The 19,441-nt window shown below is 45.1% G+C and overlaps 1 protein-coding gene across 1 annotated transcript in view; it reads left to right on the top strand.

Moving 5' to 3' along the window:
• LOC121197339 (peroxidasin) overlaps positions 1–17,088 on the top strand; it is a 44,072-nt gene extending 26,984 nt beyond the window's left edge. The window contains 13 exon segments of the mRNA XM_041060904.1: positions 1,622–1,734; positions 2,040–2,196; positions 2,933–3,041; positions 5,466–5,508; positions 5,510–5,624; positions 7,911–8,917; positions 9,062–9,558; positions 9,799–9,933; positions 10,269–10,477; positions 13,066–13,177; positions 13,281–13,413; positions 14,439–14,552; positions 15,608–17,088. Of these exon segments, the coding sequence (XP_040916838.1) occupies positions 1,622–1,734; positions 2,040–2,196; positions 2,933–3,041; positions 5,466–5,508; positions 5,510–5,624; positions 7,911–8,917; positions 9,062–9,558; positions 9,799–9,933; positions 10,269–10,477; positions 13,066–13,177; positions 13,281–13,413; positions 14,439–14,552; positions 15,608–15,751 (2,888 nt within the window). The 3' untranslated portion in view covers positions 15,752–17,088.
• Positions 17,089–19,441: the final 2,353 nt, after the last annotated feature.

The following is a 19,441-nucleotide window of genomic DNA, read 5'->3' as shown; positions in this document are numbered from 1 at the left end:
AGGAGGAGGAGGAGGAGGAGGAGGAGGAAGAGGGGGGTGTTAGGTGGTAAAATGTTAAGAGGTGGGGAGTGGAGCAGTTCCCTTCATTCACAGATAATTTGTCGTTTACACGTGAGTCAGCTGTTAAACTGTTACAATGCATGTATGCAGTGAAAGACGTGGGGGCTCTGTGCGTGTGTGGGTTCATTTGCGTGTGCAAGCTGTGCATCTTTATGTGTGTGTATGTATTTTACCACACTGTGTCATTCATTTTGCGTGTGCATGTGTTTTAGTTCGGAAGAAGGCGTGTGTGTAGTTGGTGTGTGACGTCGCGTACGTTTCTTGTGTACAGATGGTTGTGTTGTGTTGTGTGTGTGTGTGTGTGTGTGTGTGTGTGTGTGTGTGTGTGTAACTGAAATTATAGGCTTGGCCTCGCACAGGAAAGCATGGCAGTCTGTAATCCAGAGATGACACCATGTTTTTCCATGTAGTAATGGCTGTTAACATGGCTCAAAGTACACGTTGCATAATGGCCCCACACTGTTTAAGTCTTGTACGAGCCCACAGCCGTGCTGGCAGTGTATGATGGTTGCCTTATGCTAAGAGCGCAGCGCAGACATAGACGAAGCGTTACAGGAAAGTGAAAGCGGGGATGTGGCCGTTCCACATACATCTCAGTATGACTGTTATTATCTTCATGCTAATGTGTTCACATTGTTGAATCTTCTGTGACGCAGGGTGGTACAGGAAACACACGGTCAGCAGCTTTGGAGCTGTGTACTGTACACTGCAGTGAGCCCTGTGTTTTAGAAAGTTCAGCTTTGATTTAAAGGCAGTTCATTAGTGTCAGACTACTATGAAACTGCCTCCCACTCATCCTTGTGGGATATTTTCCCACGGCCAGGTGGCTCTCCGCTGGCTGCTGCATGGGAACCATGCAGGAATGTGAACGTGGTGTGTGAGGGGGGGGGGGGGGGGGGGGGGGGGGCAAACATGCACCCTCTCCCACCTCAAACACCTCAGCTGCAGAGCGGTCCCATCACGAAGCTTAGACTGTACAGCAGAACACACGACTCATTCTCTGCTCAACACGTGTTTGTGTTTGTGTTTGTGCTAGTGATGTAGTCAAGGTGCAGTCAGGGATGGTTGACCTACACAGTCTCTGTACACAAATGCAAAACAGCTGTTTTGTGTATAATGTCTGTGAGGTGAAGTTAATAGTTTGAAAACAAAAGATGACAGACGCTGCTGGCACAGCATATTAAAAGGGGAAAAAAAAACTGAAAATCGTTGCATGAACAGCAACAGATTTTTTTTTTTTCTCTATGAAATGAAGCACTGCATTATTTTCTTTTAATAAACAGTGCGCCTTCATCTCCCTTTGAGCTCCGCCGCTGACTTTAAGCTGTTTAATGTTGTGCGGCCCTGTAATAGAGGAAAAGAAAAATAGCAACTGCAGTGTAACACAAACACTGTGAGTGCTTTGAGTATATGCAGGACAGCAAAACATTAAGATCGGTCTCAGAGTTTCATGTCTGCTATGATTGATTGCAAAATTCATTTTACATGTACCCCGCCTGGACCATTGGTGCATAATCATTAACACGTGTGTGTGTGTGTGTGTATGTTTTAACTCATTCAGTAACGCCTGTTTTCACAAATGCTCCAAGGGACCTGACGGTTGAGTCTGGCCAGGATGTCCAGATTCCCTGCAGCGCTCAGGGCCAGCCACAACCTGTCCTCACCTGGAACAAGGTTAGATGATCAAGCTCCTGTTGGCTGAGTAAGGTGCCCATCACCTCACCACCTCAGAGGTCATGGGGTTAGACTGAAGTGGTTGAAAGAGAGTGGTGAAGAAGAAAGAGACTGGGGTCAGGAAAAATCTGTGGTTACTCTATTTGTCATTTTTATATATTAAACCAATGAAGCAACGGAGTGATTAATTGGTCTGACATAGGACTTAATGACTGTCTCGTAATTTGATCCCCACCTACACATGCTAGTTCCCAGGGGGCCATGACCTTTTCCCCTTTTGTCTCCTTCAACCTCCTCTCCCCCAGGATGGCGTACAGGTGACAGAAAGCGGGAAGTTCCACATCAGCCCCGAGGGTTACCTGGAGGTGAAGGACGTGGGCACCGCTGATGCTGGACGCTACGAGTGTGTCGCTCGCAATCCCATTGGCTACCAGGTTGCCAGCATGGTGCTCACCGTCACAGGTAAGAAACAGCTGATGTCAGCGCCTCGTAGCCTGACAGGTTTGTGCTGTCAGTGTCCATGCAGCATGTTCGGTATATGTTGTAGCTACAGTCCACAGAGCGAGAAACCGTCTGTTGATCTTCTTTGTCCAAGTCGGTCAGTAATTCAGTCACACTCTGCTGCAGCTCTGCCCTGTGTGTGTTGCTGTTCCCTGCTGAGACTTCTCAGGTCAGACACACAGCACTCTGCTGGTGAACCATAAACTCTATCAATGTGCTCAGTTGTTGTTGGACCGTCTCGGTCCTCACGTCACAATTTTCAGTCACTGTTTTCAGTGGCACACTAAGATGGTGACGGAGTGTGCCAGAAATGTGTTCGCTCCAGCTCCAGGAGGGAAGCTGAAGCTGAAGTCACTTACAGGACTCAGCTGGGAACACTAGTTAAACCCAAGCTCTATATACTAACCACTGTTTTTACTCCTAACACTCGTTTGAGCATTGCTAAGCTCATGTACAGTAAGAATATAGTGAACATAGTGGCACTGAGTTGTGTGTGTAAATAGCATAAATACTACATTAAATATTTCCTTGTAACATTTGCAGTCACAAATGGAAAAGGTGATGAAGAACTTTTAGTTGCGAGTTGCTATGAGCAACCTACGGTTTGTGTTTTGTCTTTTCAGTTGTGTAGAAGTTTTTGAACTTGGTTCAGCTGTGATCAGACTCTCTGTCTGTCTGTCTGTCTGTCGGACCACAGTTCCTGCAGTCAGCAGAGAGGGAGACACCTTTGTGAGCACATCCATAGAGCAGGCCATCCGTAATGTGGACAGCGCTATTGAGTCCACGAGGAGACGTCTCTTTGATGGGTAAGATAAGAGAAACTCACCCAACACACACACACACACACACACACACATACACACACACACACACACACACACACACACACACACACACACACACACACACACACACACACACACATACAACCACAGTTGTTTGTACTTCCGTCTCTGTGAGGACACACACACACGGACCCCTTACCTTATGTCTTCTCCTGAACAGAAGCACTCAAAATGATTTACACAGTACAGTATTTATAAGATGTGCACATTTGTAAAACACTGTAAAGACTTGTAATATGTTGTCACACAAACTGGGGGTTGAGTCACAAATATGTGGAAGCGATCATTGATGCTGTCATGTCATGTTTATGAAGCAGCTAAGCATTGAAGGGCATAGTTTACCCAAAGAAGCTGTTCCCCAAGAAAGATGGTGTTATTTTTATTTATTTTTTTTTACCATAGGATGTCTGCTATAGAGAAAAGCTCATGTACAGCCAGTGCTTGGTGCTAAGTTTACAACTCAATGCAGTTCCATATTTTTTGTGCTTTATCACACATCAGAAAGGTGAAAGTCACACAATTACTGAGCACTAAGCATCAACATTCTGTCGTTACTCCTTTAACATCTAGACTAATTGAAATATTCTGTCAGTCAGACTCAGGCCAGACTTCCATGCTCATGGGGCCTAAGTAAGAACACAAATAGCTTGTCTCACATCATGTTGGCGCATGACTCGCATGTTCTAAGGTTGAGTCAGAGCCTTCAGGGACCAGAGCGTGGTCATTCAAAAGGGCTGCTAATATTACTGCGAGTCTCAGAGATCGTGGAGATTGTGACCACCACCTCTGACGGTTCAGTGCAAAGGGTTTGCAGTTTTAAAGTTTCAGATCAGAACACTAACGGCCATATGGTCAGACACTTACTCTGACAGCTGCAGTCAGTATCTGTGACTGGTTCCGAACAGCTTTACATTATATCTTTACCTCTTTTCAGTGGTGTGCCAGTGTAATCATTTTTGGGATCATACAGGATATAATGTGTCTTGAGGTCTCTGTTTATCTGTTAGAGATCACTGTAAGAGATGTAGGTGGTTTCACTGTAACTCATCTTGAGTGATGCGGTTAGCAGTTGTGCTTTTCTTGGCATGCATATATGTACATATACACAAACGCACATGCACACAGACACGCGTGGAGAAGAGAGATGCACACAGCGGTAAACGTAAATGAAGACGAGGGGATTTAATGACAGATCACAGAAAAAGGAGGCAGACGGACACTGGAGCGAGAGATGAGAGCAGGAGAAAGGCTAGTAGCACGTTGGCTGGTGTCGCTGCTGAGTGTCAGACAGTTAGACCCTGAGTGTTGTTTGCTGATGGAAGCAGCTGTTCATTCTAGAAACAAAGTGCCTCCGTGTTGCCAGATTTCGAACTGATCAAAACTAAACGCTGTTAAGGCAGCAATTTTCCACATGAAAAAGCTCACCGCTGATAAGTCTTGGCAACAGTTTCCCCAGCATCACACCAGCATCACACCAGCATTACTGTTGCCAGGTGCAGGAGGAAGAGGTTTTTCTAATAGAATCCATATTTATATCATTAGATAGTTCACAGGCTCTGTTTTCTATATGATGTTCTTTGTTTATTATAGAATATATGCATTTGGAGTGGATTGCAATAATAATAATAACGGATTTTTGACAAACGTTCTGTTTTTAACACAAAAATAAGATGTCAAATGAAGTGTTGACGTTTCCATAGTAACTTGGCGTACATGTGCATTATGACATCATCTAAATGTGCCACGCAAAATGAGACAATTTTTCAATGTTTTCTGTTTTTCAACATGTTCTGGGTAGAACACCTGTGGGTCTGGCGCGTGGCCTAATGGTTAGCCATACACTTACATCCAACTCTGGCTGAGCTTTAAAGGCTGCAGTGTAAATGCGTGTTTAAGAAATAACTTGAGGTGGTAGTACAGCAGTCCTGTGGTCTTCAAGAGGGGAGTGGAAGCAGGAACAACACAGAGTCATGCGCGCAGACTCAGCGGTAGGCTTGTGATGGAGGAGATCCAACTCATGAGTGAAATGACTAAGATGTTTGTGCATGTTCCGGGCTTCTCCTTGTTTGAACTCTCTGACCAGCTGTAGCTGCTGCAGCAGAGACATGTTTTGGAAAGAGTCCGAGAAAGCTCTGCCTGCTTCTGCTGCCCTCAAGGAAAAGAGAAAAAAAAAAAATGCAACCAGAAGAATGTGGTTTGAACATGGGATTGTTTTCTTTTTATTTGTCTCTCTCTCTCACTCCTTTCTTTACTTGATTTACTGTTTCTGACTCCTTTTGCTTTGTCACCACATAAGACCATATTCATTGTCCCTTCTCCTCTGTCCCTCTTTCCTTCTCTCCCACCTCCCTAACATCCCCATCTCCCGACCCCTCATCCCTCCAGTCAGCCTCGTACCCCAGGAGAGTTGCTAGCTCTTTTCCGGTACCCCCCGTGACCCCTACACGGTGGAGCAGGCGCGTGCTGGGGAGATCTTCGAGCAAACGCTTCTTCTCATCCAGAACCACGTCAACCAGGGTCTCATGGTCGACACCAACGGCACGGGTGAGCCTCATAACCTACTGTGCTACATGCAGAAGGGTCCGAACCAGGTGGTTGTGCCTTTGTTATTTTATCCCTGATCACATCTCTCACTGTGCACGTGTCTGCAAACCCTTATGAAAAAGACTATACCTAGCTTAGACTGTAGCTTCACATTGAGTTTAGCATCACCTCCATGAAGGAGAGTGTCACATCGTCACAGGCATCTGGTGTCTGAAAAAAGCCAAGTGCTGCTGCTGCTTTCTGTCAGGGCGTCGTCAGCCTCGGTGGGCCCATGGGAGTCTGCTCTCGGGTTTACTGGGGTTGCAGGGCGGGGCCTTTGGCACACCATTGCTGCTGATTATGCTCCCATTCATTGCATGGGGAATAACCACTGGAACAGCTTACTGCTCGGAGGAAATGACTGGTAGGTGTTTGTACATTTAAAGGGGATGACGCCATCAAGACAAAATGATTTCAGCTTGTTTTCTGGGGACTCAAATTGCTGCTGATAATCATTTTTGCAGTTTAGGATCTGCATGAAGAGATGAGCACGTAGGAAGAGGCTGTGATTACAAATGATTTTTTTTTACCTTACCTGAGATAAGCTTTTATTTATTATATACAGGTGTAAATAGAAGGAAACAGTAAAGAAGCTTGTTCATTTTTAAAATATCTGTACTGCTCTTGTCAGCTGAGATGGGAAAGCTCCAGTCGATGCTAATACAAGTGATCCAGCTGAGTCTGTGGGTCTGTTGCTCTGAACAACACACAAATCAATGGACACAATCTCACACATCACACTAATACAGATATGGATGTATATGCATACTGTACACATTTAGTAATATTGGTTTGAACAAATTACAGAATTCTTCATCATCCTTTTAAAGCCTCATTGTGAATTCAGTAAGAAGCTGCCATCCACTCTCCCTAAGCAAAGTCTCATGCAGCCAGTAATTCAATTCTCAACCACTTAATGAATGACCGTGTTATTGTGAGCTTACATTTGGCTGTGTGTGTGTGTGTAAGCCCTCCATCTGTGTGCCATTTTCTCTGAAGCAATGACCCCGGGACGTGGAGATGTAATCATCGCAGAACAGTTGACGAGGAGCCCATAAACAGTTTTATTAGCCCTGTGTCACACCACACAACACAAAGCTCCAGTCACAGGACAAATTTTAAGACAGTTTGTGTTTGTGTGCAGATTTTTCTTACTTACACATGCATGAGACGAGGAGAGCATGGGTTAAATTGGATGTTTAGATGCATAAGTGTCTGTCTTTGTTTGCCTTCACATATGTATGGAAAAAGGTCCAGTGTTGGTCCAAGGAAGAAAACTGGAGCACCATATAGTTCCACACACACACACACACATGTGGCACAAAAACACTGGTAATAGAGAGTGAGATTTAACAGCACAAAGGTCAAATGCTATACATGATGTGTCACATGTGGTGCTTTGGAAAATTTTAGATTTATAAAGGACAAAAAAAAAAAAACAGGAGAAAGGAGTCGCAGGTTGTTGAGAGGGACATTTTCAAAAAAAAAAAAACAAAAACAAAATAGTGTTGGAGGAAGAGAGAAGGGGAAAAGAATAGAGCTCTGTGAAATAGGAACAAAGAGAGACAGTGTTTTCACTACTTATGCCAACAACCAAATGTTCATTGTTGCACTGGCCCCAAACCAAGTTAACAGAGAGATTTCTGCCCGTCAGCAGAAACAAACGTGATGTTTTGATTGTAGCTCGACTTCATCTGGGACGGCAGTGCCTCAGTTTTCCCCACTCACACATATACACATACAAAACCACACAACATGCAAATAATGTGTGAAATAGAGACTCTGTGTGTGTGAGAGAGAGAGAGAGAGAGAGAGAGAGAGAGTTGGGTGGGGGTTGGGGGGGCCACACACACACTTAACACTTGTTCTCATGCATAACCATAACACCACTTTGCTAACATATCACAGTCAGTCAGTCACACACACACACACACACACACACACTGATGTGCTTTAAAGTATCAAAGCGAGTCAGGGCAGGTTAGTGAAATGCTGCCACCTGTGCCCTCAGGACAGGAGGCTCTTTCCAGTCTGAGTGCAGGAGTGAATGACTGTGTCTACTGTAAAAGATATTTGATACCTGTTTGTGAATCCTATTAACTGACTCTACATTACTGCACAGTCTAACAACTGAAGGGTGGAAGTAACAGCTTTCCTAATATTTTTTTACTTCAGATATTTACACATCTAAATTTGAATTTATTTTAACAAATCATTTGCCTTTTATCCTTTGTTTCCTTTCCACAGCATTTCGGTACAATGACCTGGTGTCTCCCCACTTTCTGGATGTGATTGCCAATCTGTCCGGCTGCACAGCCCACCGCCGCTTCAACAACTGCTCCGATATTTGCTTCCACCAGAAGTACCGCAGCCACGACGGTACCTGCAACAACCTGCAGCACCCTATGTGGGGCGCCTCGCTCACCGCCTTTGAACGGCTCCTGAAGTCCGTCTATGATAACGGCTTTAACCTGCCCAGAGGCGCCACTGAGCGGCTGCATAATGGATACAGGTTGCCACTGCCGAGGCTGGTGTCTACCACGATGATTGGAACGGAGACCATCACTCCCGATGACCGCTACACACACATGCTGATGCAGTGGGGTCAGTTCCTAGACCACGACTTGGACTCAACAGTGGCCGCCCTCAGCCAGTCACGGTTCATCGACGGCCAGCTGTGCGCTCAGGTCTGCACCAACGACCCACCCTGCTTCCCGATCCAGTTCCCCCCCAATGACCCTCGGCAGCTTCGAAGCGGCGCCCGCTGCATGTTCTTTGTCCGCTCCAGCCCTGTGTGCGGCAGCGGGATGACATCCCTACTCATGAACAGCGTATATCCAAGAGAGCAGATCAACCAGCTGACTTCCTACATCGATGCTTCAAACGTTTACGGCAGCTCACGACATGAATCCGAGGAAATCCGAGATTTGGCCAGCCAAAGGGGTCTGCTCCGGCAAGGTATCATCCAGCGAACAGGGAAGCCGCTTCTGCCATTTGCCACCGGGCCACCGACTGAGTGTATGAGGGATGAGAATGAGAGTCCGATTCCATGTTTCTTGGCGGGAGACCACCGAGCCAATGAGCAGCTTGGTTTGACCGCCATGCACACGGTGTGGTTCAGGGAGCACAACCGCATCGCCACTGAGCTACTGAGACTGAATCCCCACTGGGACGGGGACACCATCTACCACGAGGCCAGGAAGATAGTCGGGGCCCAGATGCAGCACATCACCTACAGTCACTGGCTGCCAAAGGTAACAGCTGTCAGCTCAGGTCTAATGTTCCTTTGTTATGCTGCTGCTTCTCCTTGTTCTCTTTTTTGACCTCTGTTTCTCTGATTATTTCTCCAAAAAGATAGTTAGAAGAAATGTGTTTACGTTCTTTTTCCCATATCCCAGATCCTGGGTGAGGCAGGCATGAAGATGATGGGGCAATACGCCGGCTATGACCCCAATGTTAATTCCGGCATCCTCAGTGCTTTCGCCACTGCTGCTTTCCGTTTCGGACACACTCTCATCAACCCGGTGCTCTACAGGTTAGATGAGGACTTCCAGCCTATCCCCCAGGGACACATCTCGCTGCACCGCGCCTTCTTCTCCCCGTTCCGCATCGTGAACGAGGGCGGCATTGACCCGCTCCTTCGTGGGCTCTTTGGCGTCGCTGGGAAAATGCGGGTTACCACACAGCTGCTCAACACGGAGCTGACTGAGAGGTTGTTCTCGATGGCCCACGCTGTGGCTCTGGACCTGGCTGCCATGAACATACAGAGGGGACGGGATCATGGCATACCACCATACAACGATTACAGGACCTTTTGCAACCTGACCTCAGCTCAGACGTTTGATGAACTGAGGAACGAGATTAAGAATCCAAGCGTCAGAGAGAAACTGCAGAGGTAATAATAAACTGAAGGTTATGATTCGTATTTTTAGTAACTTGGCTTGGAACCAGTATGCACCAAATGGAACCAGGTAACTGTAGGTGATAGTCATACATATGAACAGTTTAAAGAGAGAAAGTTCTTATCATTTTCAGACAAACAGTCTTGGTTTGACTTGAGTTACTTCAGGGAAGCTTTGTGCTATATAATGACTCTCTGCATCAACATATGTACACGGTGCTTCCTGTTTGGCAGGCTGTATGGCACACCTCTGAACATTGACCTGTTCCCTGCCCTAATGGCTGAAGACCTGGTCCCTGGTAGTAGGTTGGGGCCCACCCTCATGTGCCTGCTGGCAACTCAGTTCAAACGCCTGCGGGATGGTGACAGGTACAGTTACACGTCTCACCCCACCATTCACAAACATATTTCTCTGATGACATGAAAAAATGTGTCCACTTCATCCAGACACTCACTTTCAAGGGTCCTTCGTCGTTCCCTTTCCCCTTTTTGTTTGTTTTTTTTGCTTTGTAGTTGCTTTCTTAAAGCTGTTTAGCCATGTGTTGTTGTTTTTTCTGAGAAGATCATTCAAAAGTATCAATGACTATATCACAATATTCTTATAGGGATCATGTAAAAGTAAACCCCCTGAGTCTTTCTCCACTTCAGAGTGGGAGAGGTGAAAAGGAATCTCATTCACTTCCCTTTCTCCTTGTCTTGTTCAGATTCTGGTATGAAAACCCAGGCGTGTTCACTCCTGCCCAGCTGACCCAGCTGAAGCAGGCTTCTCTGACTCGGGTGCTGTGTGACAACGGAGACAACATCACACGCATCCAGCAGGACGTCTTCAGGGTGGCGGAGCTGCCCCACGGCTACGGCAGCTGTGACGACATCCCTCAGATTGACCTGCGCATGTGGCAGGACTGCTGTGAAGGTAAGGAGAGTTTCACTCATGATCATAACCGTCATGATGATTAACTCTTATTTGACACAGTAATAAAAATTAAGACTACAGGCCTGACTAATATAGGATTTGTTGGAATACAAAATAAAGGCTGTTAAAATTTTTAAAAGGTCTCACTTTCAAAAAAAGACTTTGATGGTATCAGTTTACACGTTAGCTCTGATATGATCTGCAGGTTAAATGTCTTCCATATCCAGTGTGACTTATTCTGAAAACACTGTGACTTACAGAACCATTACCTCTCATGGTCCCATCTTTTAAAGCATATGCATTTTTTCGTGATGAAAGATCACATGGGAGAACAGCACAGGAAGTTGCCTGGACGTCTCAGGCAGTGGTTTCTACACTGGTCCAGTATGTGGGCTGTTAAATGAAAGCCATACAGTATCCTCACCCTTTGTTTCCCTTTGATAACATCTTCTTCACACTAATCACTGGTTATATGTTACAGTTTAGAGCACTACTTTGAAAAGGAACAAGGTTACTCTATGACCGCACTTCTCTTGACAGCGCGCCTGCATGTTGGGCTCATGTCAGGTGGATGTCACTCAGTGTAAATGTTGCATGACTGTGTGTGAAACTGGGAAGAATAAACGTCTTTTCTCAAGCTGGAGCTCCTCCTAACGAAAAGGAGGTTGGACCGAACATCAGGGATCATTTCTCTGGCTTCAAGACAGGCAAAGCTTCCATGTGTCAGATGTTGATTTTTTTTTTTTCTTTTTTATAAATAAAGCTATGAAGTTTCATTGCCATTGCTGCTCTGCTGGATCACCACTTCAGTTATGATATAAGCGATGTTATGCTTTTCACAGACGGCTCCTGCTAATTGCAGGGGTCAGAGACGGTATTTGGAGTTAAAATCCTGGATGTTTAAACATTCCACCCGTGGGTGCAGCTGACAAAGCCAAAAGGAGCTGAATGAAGAGGCACCCCCTGCTGTTATAAGAAACCAGTGTGAGGGTTTATAGAGACGGTTTGCCTTGTATCATTTATTTGGAGATACGATCAGTTGTGAAATGAGCAAATGGCTTAGATTACGAGTGATAATCTCAGATATTAGATTAAACCTTTGGATCTGTGAGCCGTGCAGTGATTGTTTTAACAGAACACTGAGCGGCCATAATGGTGAACTTTGTTGATTTATGTTGAGTATTGCTCCACAGCCTTTGGTTTTTCAGTGACGTAAATGGCCACATTATGCTGCTGTCACTGAAAAGTTATGTTTGATTTACGTGACAATTCAGAACAGCATGGGGACATTGAGCATTGTGCTACATTTGGGATGAATGAATTTATGTTTGATGCAGAAGCTTGATGAAAAAGAAAATTCATTGTCCTTGGAGAAAAAAAAAAAAATACAACAACGTTTTAATAGGCAGCACATTGTGCCTCTTAATTATTCTCCTTTCATCCCAGATTCTGAGCCTGGTGTTTGACCTTCCATGACAAAATGTACAAGGGAAGAGCAAAAGCTAATAAACAGAGAAGATCCTGCCAGAAAAAAAAAAGGAGGAGCGAGGGAGGAAGAGTTAATGCACGTTTCTGTCTGTCTGTCAGTGAAACTCCTGACAGATTCACAGTTGTGTTTGGCTCAATTAACAGAGAGGACACCGTTGAGAACTTGCAGCATGTGTATGTGTGTGTGTGTGTGTACTTGTACTTCTATCTGTGTGAGAACCAGTTTGAGTTATAGACCTCATGGAGAGAGGACATTTTGACCTGTCACTTTCTAACACACCCTCAAAGGTCTGTCTGAGGGTGAAGACGTGGTTTTAGAGTTCAGGTTAGGTTTAGGTTCAGGTTTAGGTTCAGGTTTAGGTTCAGGTAAGTGTTGGGGTTAGGCGGTCAGGGCTGTGGAATGCATTATGTCAATGATTGTCCTCACAACCACAGAAAGACCTGCGTGTGTGTGTTAGCATGCAGCACAGCAGGGTACGAGCGTACATCTGTGTGCTCCTGCGGATCTGTCAGCATGAGATAGGAAGCCTTGTTGTTTTTAGATAGTCTTTGTCTTTTACAGACTGTTGTCTGGTAAATCAAAGGCAGTGTGAGTCTGAGCAGCCGACTTTAAGCGTTTAGAGATAAAAAAAAAACGCGTCCCTCCCAACTGCAGGGCCTGATCCATTCATCTGTCCTTCCCCCGACTTTTGTTATGAACTGCCTGTTGATGCTCTGTGCTGATGCATGGCCCAGATGTGTAGTGGGGCGTGAGCAGGGTTCTCTGTGTGTGTGTGTGTGTGTGTCTTGTGTTCTCTTTGATCTGGGCACAGTGATGGCAGCGTGAGAGTGAGGCATGGTGTAACACAGCGAGTCTTGGATCAGCACTTTGAAGCCGGGTCATCAGCAGTCATCTGTGACCGTGTTTATGTTTGTGCTCAAAAACATGAGATCCAACTTATTTTCCTGCGCAGGTCGTTTTGGTTTATCCTGCAGCGCTCATCAGTTTCTTCACTGTTTCTGTTTTATCATATTGGATAAGAAAATGTAGAAATCCTTTTTTTTTTTTCCACTGACAGTGAACTGCAGCGTGTTGTGTTGTGTTGTGTTTAACCCACCAGACTGCAGAACCAAGGGTCAGTTCAACGCCCTGTCATACCACTTCAGGGGACGCCGATCAGCTGAGCACAGCTACACAGACGATAAACCCGCCAGCAGCATCCAGGAGACCAGGTGACACAGCCCAGCAAAACATCTGGATCTGATCTGTGTAGCCTACCCCTGCTTCCTGGTGGTGATCTGCTGTGATTCTATGCCTGTCCATTTGTCTTTGCAGCCCAGTGGAGGAAACCGTAGACACTCTGATAAATGTAACTCTGACCTCCAAAAAAAGCACTGAACCCTCGATCAACGACTTCCAGGATTTTGTCTCCGACATGCAGAAGACGATCACAAGTTTACGAAAGCAGGTGCGTGTGCCTGTATCTACACACAAACGCACAGACTCATCTCTTGTTGACCCTTGTTTACGTTTGCATTTGTTGGCCCCTTGTGTACATTTTACTGCCGGTGGCGGGCTGGTAATCTACATGTCTTACAACGTGTTTGTGTCTGTGCATTAGGTGGCAGAATGCAGAGAGACAGTCTCTGATGGTAATTTAATCGTCCTACTGTACTGCCAAGCTGGTACCTGCACAACACATTCAACTGCCATCACACGTTCTGTGTCTGCCTGTATGTAATGTGTGGTAAATGACCGGGGAAGAACAGATAAAGTTCAGCGAGCTGTGTAGATGTTATAAAACCGGTGTAATCTTTATCCAGAAAGTGGAGGTCATTTGAATTTTTAGCTATGGAAAAAGGGTGAAATGAATATTTTCTTTAACTCTAATCTATAGAACATTTACAGCTGAGCCTCCCTCTTCCTTTTCCAAGGACATTTCAAACAGTTCCATCCGTTTACACAGGCCTTGTTCCCCCAAGGTTTCCTCTTTCACATGCTGCAGTGGTACGTCTGCTATGTCTGTTTAGGGAAGCCATGCTGTAGCACTAACACACAGACACAGTCAAAGCTCCATACGTACAGACATGTTTTCCATTAACGTGTCCGCGGTACAGTTAATTCCTCAGGATGGGGGCCCAGCATCCTGACCCCGTCCTCCGGTCAGCTGCAGCCTCTTAGATGCAGTGCAGTTCAAGTATGAAAAGTCCAGTGCTGGATTGTTGAGTATGTTAATTGAGAGTGTGTTTTGGGTGAGGGTTTGGTCAGGTTTAAAGAATGTGGGATGGTTCAGTATCACAAAGTCCCTCATTTGGTGGTTTATATTGCATATACGGTGTGTGTGTATATATATATAATATATCACAGTGTGGACTTTCTCATGAATGTGTGACTCATGTTTCACAATAGTTGTTGCATGAGATGGGGACGCGGTGACGGTGTCGAATCAACCCGCTTCTCGGAGTAAATGTGTGTGTGCTTGTATCTTTGCAGATTAAAAGACTTGAAGCCCGTCTGAGCAAGACTGACTGCACTGATAGCGAGGGACGTGAGCGAACAGATGGAGAGCGGTGGAAAAAGGACTCCTGCACCACATGTGAATGCAGAGTATGTTCAGCATATAAATCAATATGCAGCGCCAATGGTTTACACACACTACTTAATCCCCTCATTTTTCACACCGAGAAGCTGATCGTGTTTTTAGTGTGTCCATGTTTCTCACTTGAGGACAGGCTGTCCAGCAGAACCATCTCCGTGTGAGCCGTCTGCCCAGTTTAAATGCCCCACTTTCTCTCTGTCTGGCACCCTCGCAAGTGTTTCACCTCTTCCAGCACCTCTTGGCAGCGCCCTCCTCCTGGCACCGGCGTCTCCCCACAGTGTGTTTGTGTGCACCGGCCACTTTTCTGCCTGTCATTCTTTATCTCTGACACTTTTTTCGATGCCAGCTGCTGGCACGGGTTGGTAGCTGCCCACCCCGTGCCAAACCTGGCTGCCTCAGATCTTCCTCGGTCCTCTCTCTTCCCCTCCCACTTGCCCTTCGTTGCCATCTTTCCTACTCCATTAATTTTGCTCACCACACCTGATAACACGTCAGTTTTTCTTTTCTGATGCTCTCTCTCTCTCTCCACTTAGCCCCCCCCCAAAACTTTCTTCCACGCCTCCCTGTAATTGGAGGATTTCTGTAATAATTAAATTTGGCAGGCAGAAGCACAGAGTCTGGGAAAGAACAGTTTGGTTCAACGCATCGTGTTGTTGCTCTAAAACAAAGCCCTGCGTTGTTCTGTTCAGCCTTGTTGTAAAGCACCTGAGCAGAGGTTTTTGTCGCGAGCAAAAAACGTTTCAGTTACAGTTCTGTGCCAAACAAAAGTACAAGACAGTGCAAACAAAATAATTGCCCAACCCATAACACACATATTGAAATCATTCATTGACACTTTTTTTGTTTTGTTTTTTTATTATAGAAAATAGGCTGTTGAAAGTTTTTGGCTGTGCTGGACATAAAACCTTCCAGTTCCTCTGTTCTTGTTTTTGTGCCTTACTTTCTGCGCTGCAGCTTGATTTCTTGGTCGCAGCTGTGCAGTGAACATTTCGTCCCCCCGTCTAATCTAATAAGGCAACTGACCTGTTTGCCCCCCCCCCCCCCCCCCCTCTCTTCACCCCAGGATGCCCAGGTGACCTGCTTTGTGGAGTCTTGTCCGCCGGCCGAGTGCAAACGGCCCGTCAAGTTAAAAGGCGCCTGCTGCCCAGTGTGCCTGGAACACGCAGATGTTGACAAGCGACAAGAAGCCAACACCCACCGCGACTAACCCTCAGGACATCCCCCCCACCACCACCACCACCACCACCCCACCCCCCGACAAACACACTCGTTAGTGTCTGAAAGTCAAACACACTCACACACAGACATCCAGAGCGAGGATGAGACTCTTGAAGGTGTGCTAACCCGCAGCCACCAATAGCCTCGATAGACCCAATAGCCTCAGTTTTTGTTTTGTTTCACTTTGTATTCTTTTTCTCTGATCAGTGGAGGGGTTGATTTTTTTTTTTTTTTTTTTTAATATCTTTTTGGCTTCTTGCCCCCTCCAGGACCAGCAGCAGCCTGAGGCTCAGTTTGAAATCCTCTGGCAACAAGCCAGCGATCACTAAATGGATTTATTTCTGAACCGATGGATGGATGGATGGATGGATGGATGAATGGGTGGATTGTAAACAAGACGGACAAATCTCTCCTCTTTGCTTGGAGTCCGCTGAGGCTTCTGAAGTGTAACAAACATCCACCGTGTTTTGCTCTCCTGCGACTAACACTCGGCGACGAAACGCAGGGGCCAGTTGCCGTCGACGAGCAGGAAAGGGAAGTAGATTGAAAGGCGGCAGCCGTTATGTTGTATCACAAAATTTTCTCAGGTTAGAGATGCCGAAAACTGGTGCTATTCCCCCCCCCCCCCCCCTTCTTTTTAATTAATGATTTAATCACTAAATACAGACCTTCAAAGTATTGTCTTTTGTATGCAAAGCAACCTATATACACTCAGTATATGCCTTTTAATGATAAATCACAATTGAGAGGATTGTTTTATTCAAACTAAAAGACTTTTTATGAATAGAGTTACTTCATCTTTTAATCCACGGTGCTTTATAACATGTTATGAATATGTTTTGTTTTTTTTTTCTTCCCTATTTGTATAAAAAAATGCTTACATATGAAGATAATGTGAAGCCCTACAAAAATGTTTGTAATGCAAAAGAGATGTCTACTGATTTACTGCTCCTCTATCCTTGGACAACTTTGTTAGTTAACTTACTTATTGTCTCTGCTGGCCTGTCCTGAACTTGAGTGAGGTGGAGCCGCGTGGGGCTCTCCATTGCAGGACACTCGATCCAGCTCTTGCACTGTTGTGCTCCTTTCCAAGTTTCATTTTGCTTTCAGAAAGCAGTGAAAGAATATCCATTTTTACCACTGTAATGTTGTGAACTTTGTCCCAGTATTTTTTTTTTTGCTCAGTCTTCTAAAGCCAAATGTATGATTTAGTAACTTCTAAAATGACATCATAAATAGCACATGTCTACCGATGAAACTATGTATGAATGAATGTTGTAAGAAAAAAAAAAAAAAAAAAAGGTCAGGATTTAGCCTTTGGTACTGCTAACTCTACCACAGCAGTGTTCCCCTTCTGACCTGCTCACAGTTGTGTTTTATTCATGTTTATTCATCTTCAGTCCACAGACTACACACAATTGAAGGACTGCTACCGTGACTGTTGTCTCTGCCTTTGTGGACCTGCAGTTCTCTAGCACCAGTTTACACAAGGACAACGCTTGCATGCATTCCTTTGTCAAGCGTCCGCTTCGTCTCCGCCTTTTCTCTTCTCTCCTTACGTTTCTTGCTCCTGTGTGTTGAGTTTGTGGATGTTTCCACCTGTGAGGATTATCTTCAGTGTTGATATAGGTTAGGAACGTTTCTTTCCTGCTCATGTTTTGTTTTTTGTTTTTTTGCCTTGTTGAAGATTTGGAGGTGACGTCATTCAGCAGAGCGTAAGTGGTGCGCAGGCTTCTCCAGCCCTCTGACCCTCATTCCGCTGTAATGGAAGCCATATGAGAAGGGGGAAGCAGGGGTAGCGTTGGGTTTGGGGGCGGGGGAGGGATGGGTGCTGATGATTGGGATACAGCGTCGATCAAAACCAAGTCTTCGCCGTGTTGCTGTTGTGAGACAAGAGTTATTCCACAAGTACTGTACATAGACAAATGCCGCTCACTGTACCCCATGCACTGGCTCGCTTAGTGTAACAGAAGTCACGTTTTTTTTTGTTTTTCCTGTTTTGCTTTGCTCCTAATTGTATTGAAGCGGCTGCGGCTGCAGCTGCAGCGTTCCTCTCCATTGTTTTCTTTATGTGGTAACGTCCTGAGCAAGCATCTGTCACTAAACAGAAATAATGCTCTCTGGAATGTTCCGTTTCGGGATTCCAGGTGGATTATGGGGCTGGCAGTCGCACTGGTAAATTGGTATCATATCACATGTTTAAATATACTGGACAGGTTTGTACATCAAACTGTGTGTTTACAGTTGTGTGTTTTTTTTCCTCTCCTTCATCGCATTCAGACTGTTCTCCAGTGATGCCGGTTGACATCATGTGCTCTCATGTGTTTATGTTTTACTGAATTTAGCGTTTTGATATAATTTCATAAACTCTGTGAATGAATGAGTGTGTGAGTGCCTTTCTGTCTCAGTAACAGGCTAAATGCATTTTGGCCCAAGGTTTGGCTGCCAAAGCACTGTGAGCTCTCCTCGTTACCGCTCATCGACGTTCATTTATCTGTTGTATTAGTTCATTTTTTTGTTTTCATCGTGGTTCCCTCTCTTTTCATTTCCCCTTAAAACTCCCTAGTGTCAATGGAATGCACTGCTCTGCAAGACTGAACATGCTTTACCTACACTGTCCCCAAACCAGTGGTCAATGTGGATATAGTAGTACCTGTCATGACATTTGTATTGTATTGTACGTTTGCCAAAGAATGGTTTGCACTGTAATGTATGCCTCTCAACAGTAATAATAAATAAATAAGCCACATTTGAATTACAGTCATACATGTTGGTGCCTGTTGTTTTTCAGCTCCCATGCCTGGCACACGCTCAGTACTGAAGTGAAGATGAGATCCTAAAGATGTGACCTGTCATCGGCTCGGTAATGGTCTGTCAAAGCTCAAATATTTGGGGATATTTTGGGTTTGTTTATCACAAAACAACTTTTTGCACTGATCACATCCAGCTAAAATTAACACAACCTTGTTCTTATGTTTGCCTTCTCCACTTTGGTGTCATTAACCTGGGCAATCTGCACTACAGAGCTAATCTAGTACTTTGCACTTGGCTCAGACTTACTGTGATAGTTTCTGCCCGCCCCCCCCTTTTTTTGCCATGTTAGTCACATATGTACATATGACTCCAAAATGGGCAATGCCAGTCCACCAGGTGATCAGTTGTTTGCTTTTGCATTTTGCTCCAAACTAAAATATCTCAACAACGCAACTGATTGCCATGAAAGTTTTTAACAGACATTCACAGACTCCAGAGGATGAATGATGCTGACTTTGATCCCATAACTTTAAGTCAAGATGTTCCCTTATCCTGTGAAATACCTCAAAATCTACATCGATTGGCACGAACATTTGCACAACCCTTCATGGTGATATGCTGAGTGTCCCTTTGGCACCACCATGACTTTGACATTTGTAGTTTTGAGCAAAAAGTCTCAACAACTGTAGGATTGCCATGAAATACAGTGCAAACATTCATGTTCCCCTCAGGATGAATACCTACTAACAACCTTTGTGATCCCTTGTCCTTTGCTTTTTCACCAGGTGAAACCTGCTAAACTAATGACATTCCCATCAGCCTCAGATATACCTCTGTACAGGACACCTGTGTAGATCTAATGATGCTAGCATGCTAATACACTGAACCACTAAGGGGACAATGGTAAATATTATATTCTACCATG

This window comes from Toxotes jaculatrix, chromosome 17, assembly GCF_017976425.1.
Source record: "Toxotes jaculatrix isolate fToxJac2 chromosome 17, fToxJac2.pri, whole genome shotgun sequence".
Lineage (NCBI taxonomy): Eukaryota > Metazoa > Chordata > Actinopteri > Toxotidae > Toxotes > Toxotes jaculatrix.
The sequence above is the reverse complement of the archived record's forward strand: the minus strand, read 5'-3'. Positions and strand labels throughout refer to the sequence as shown.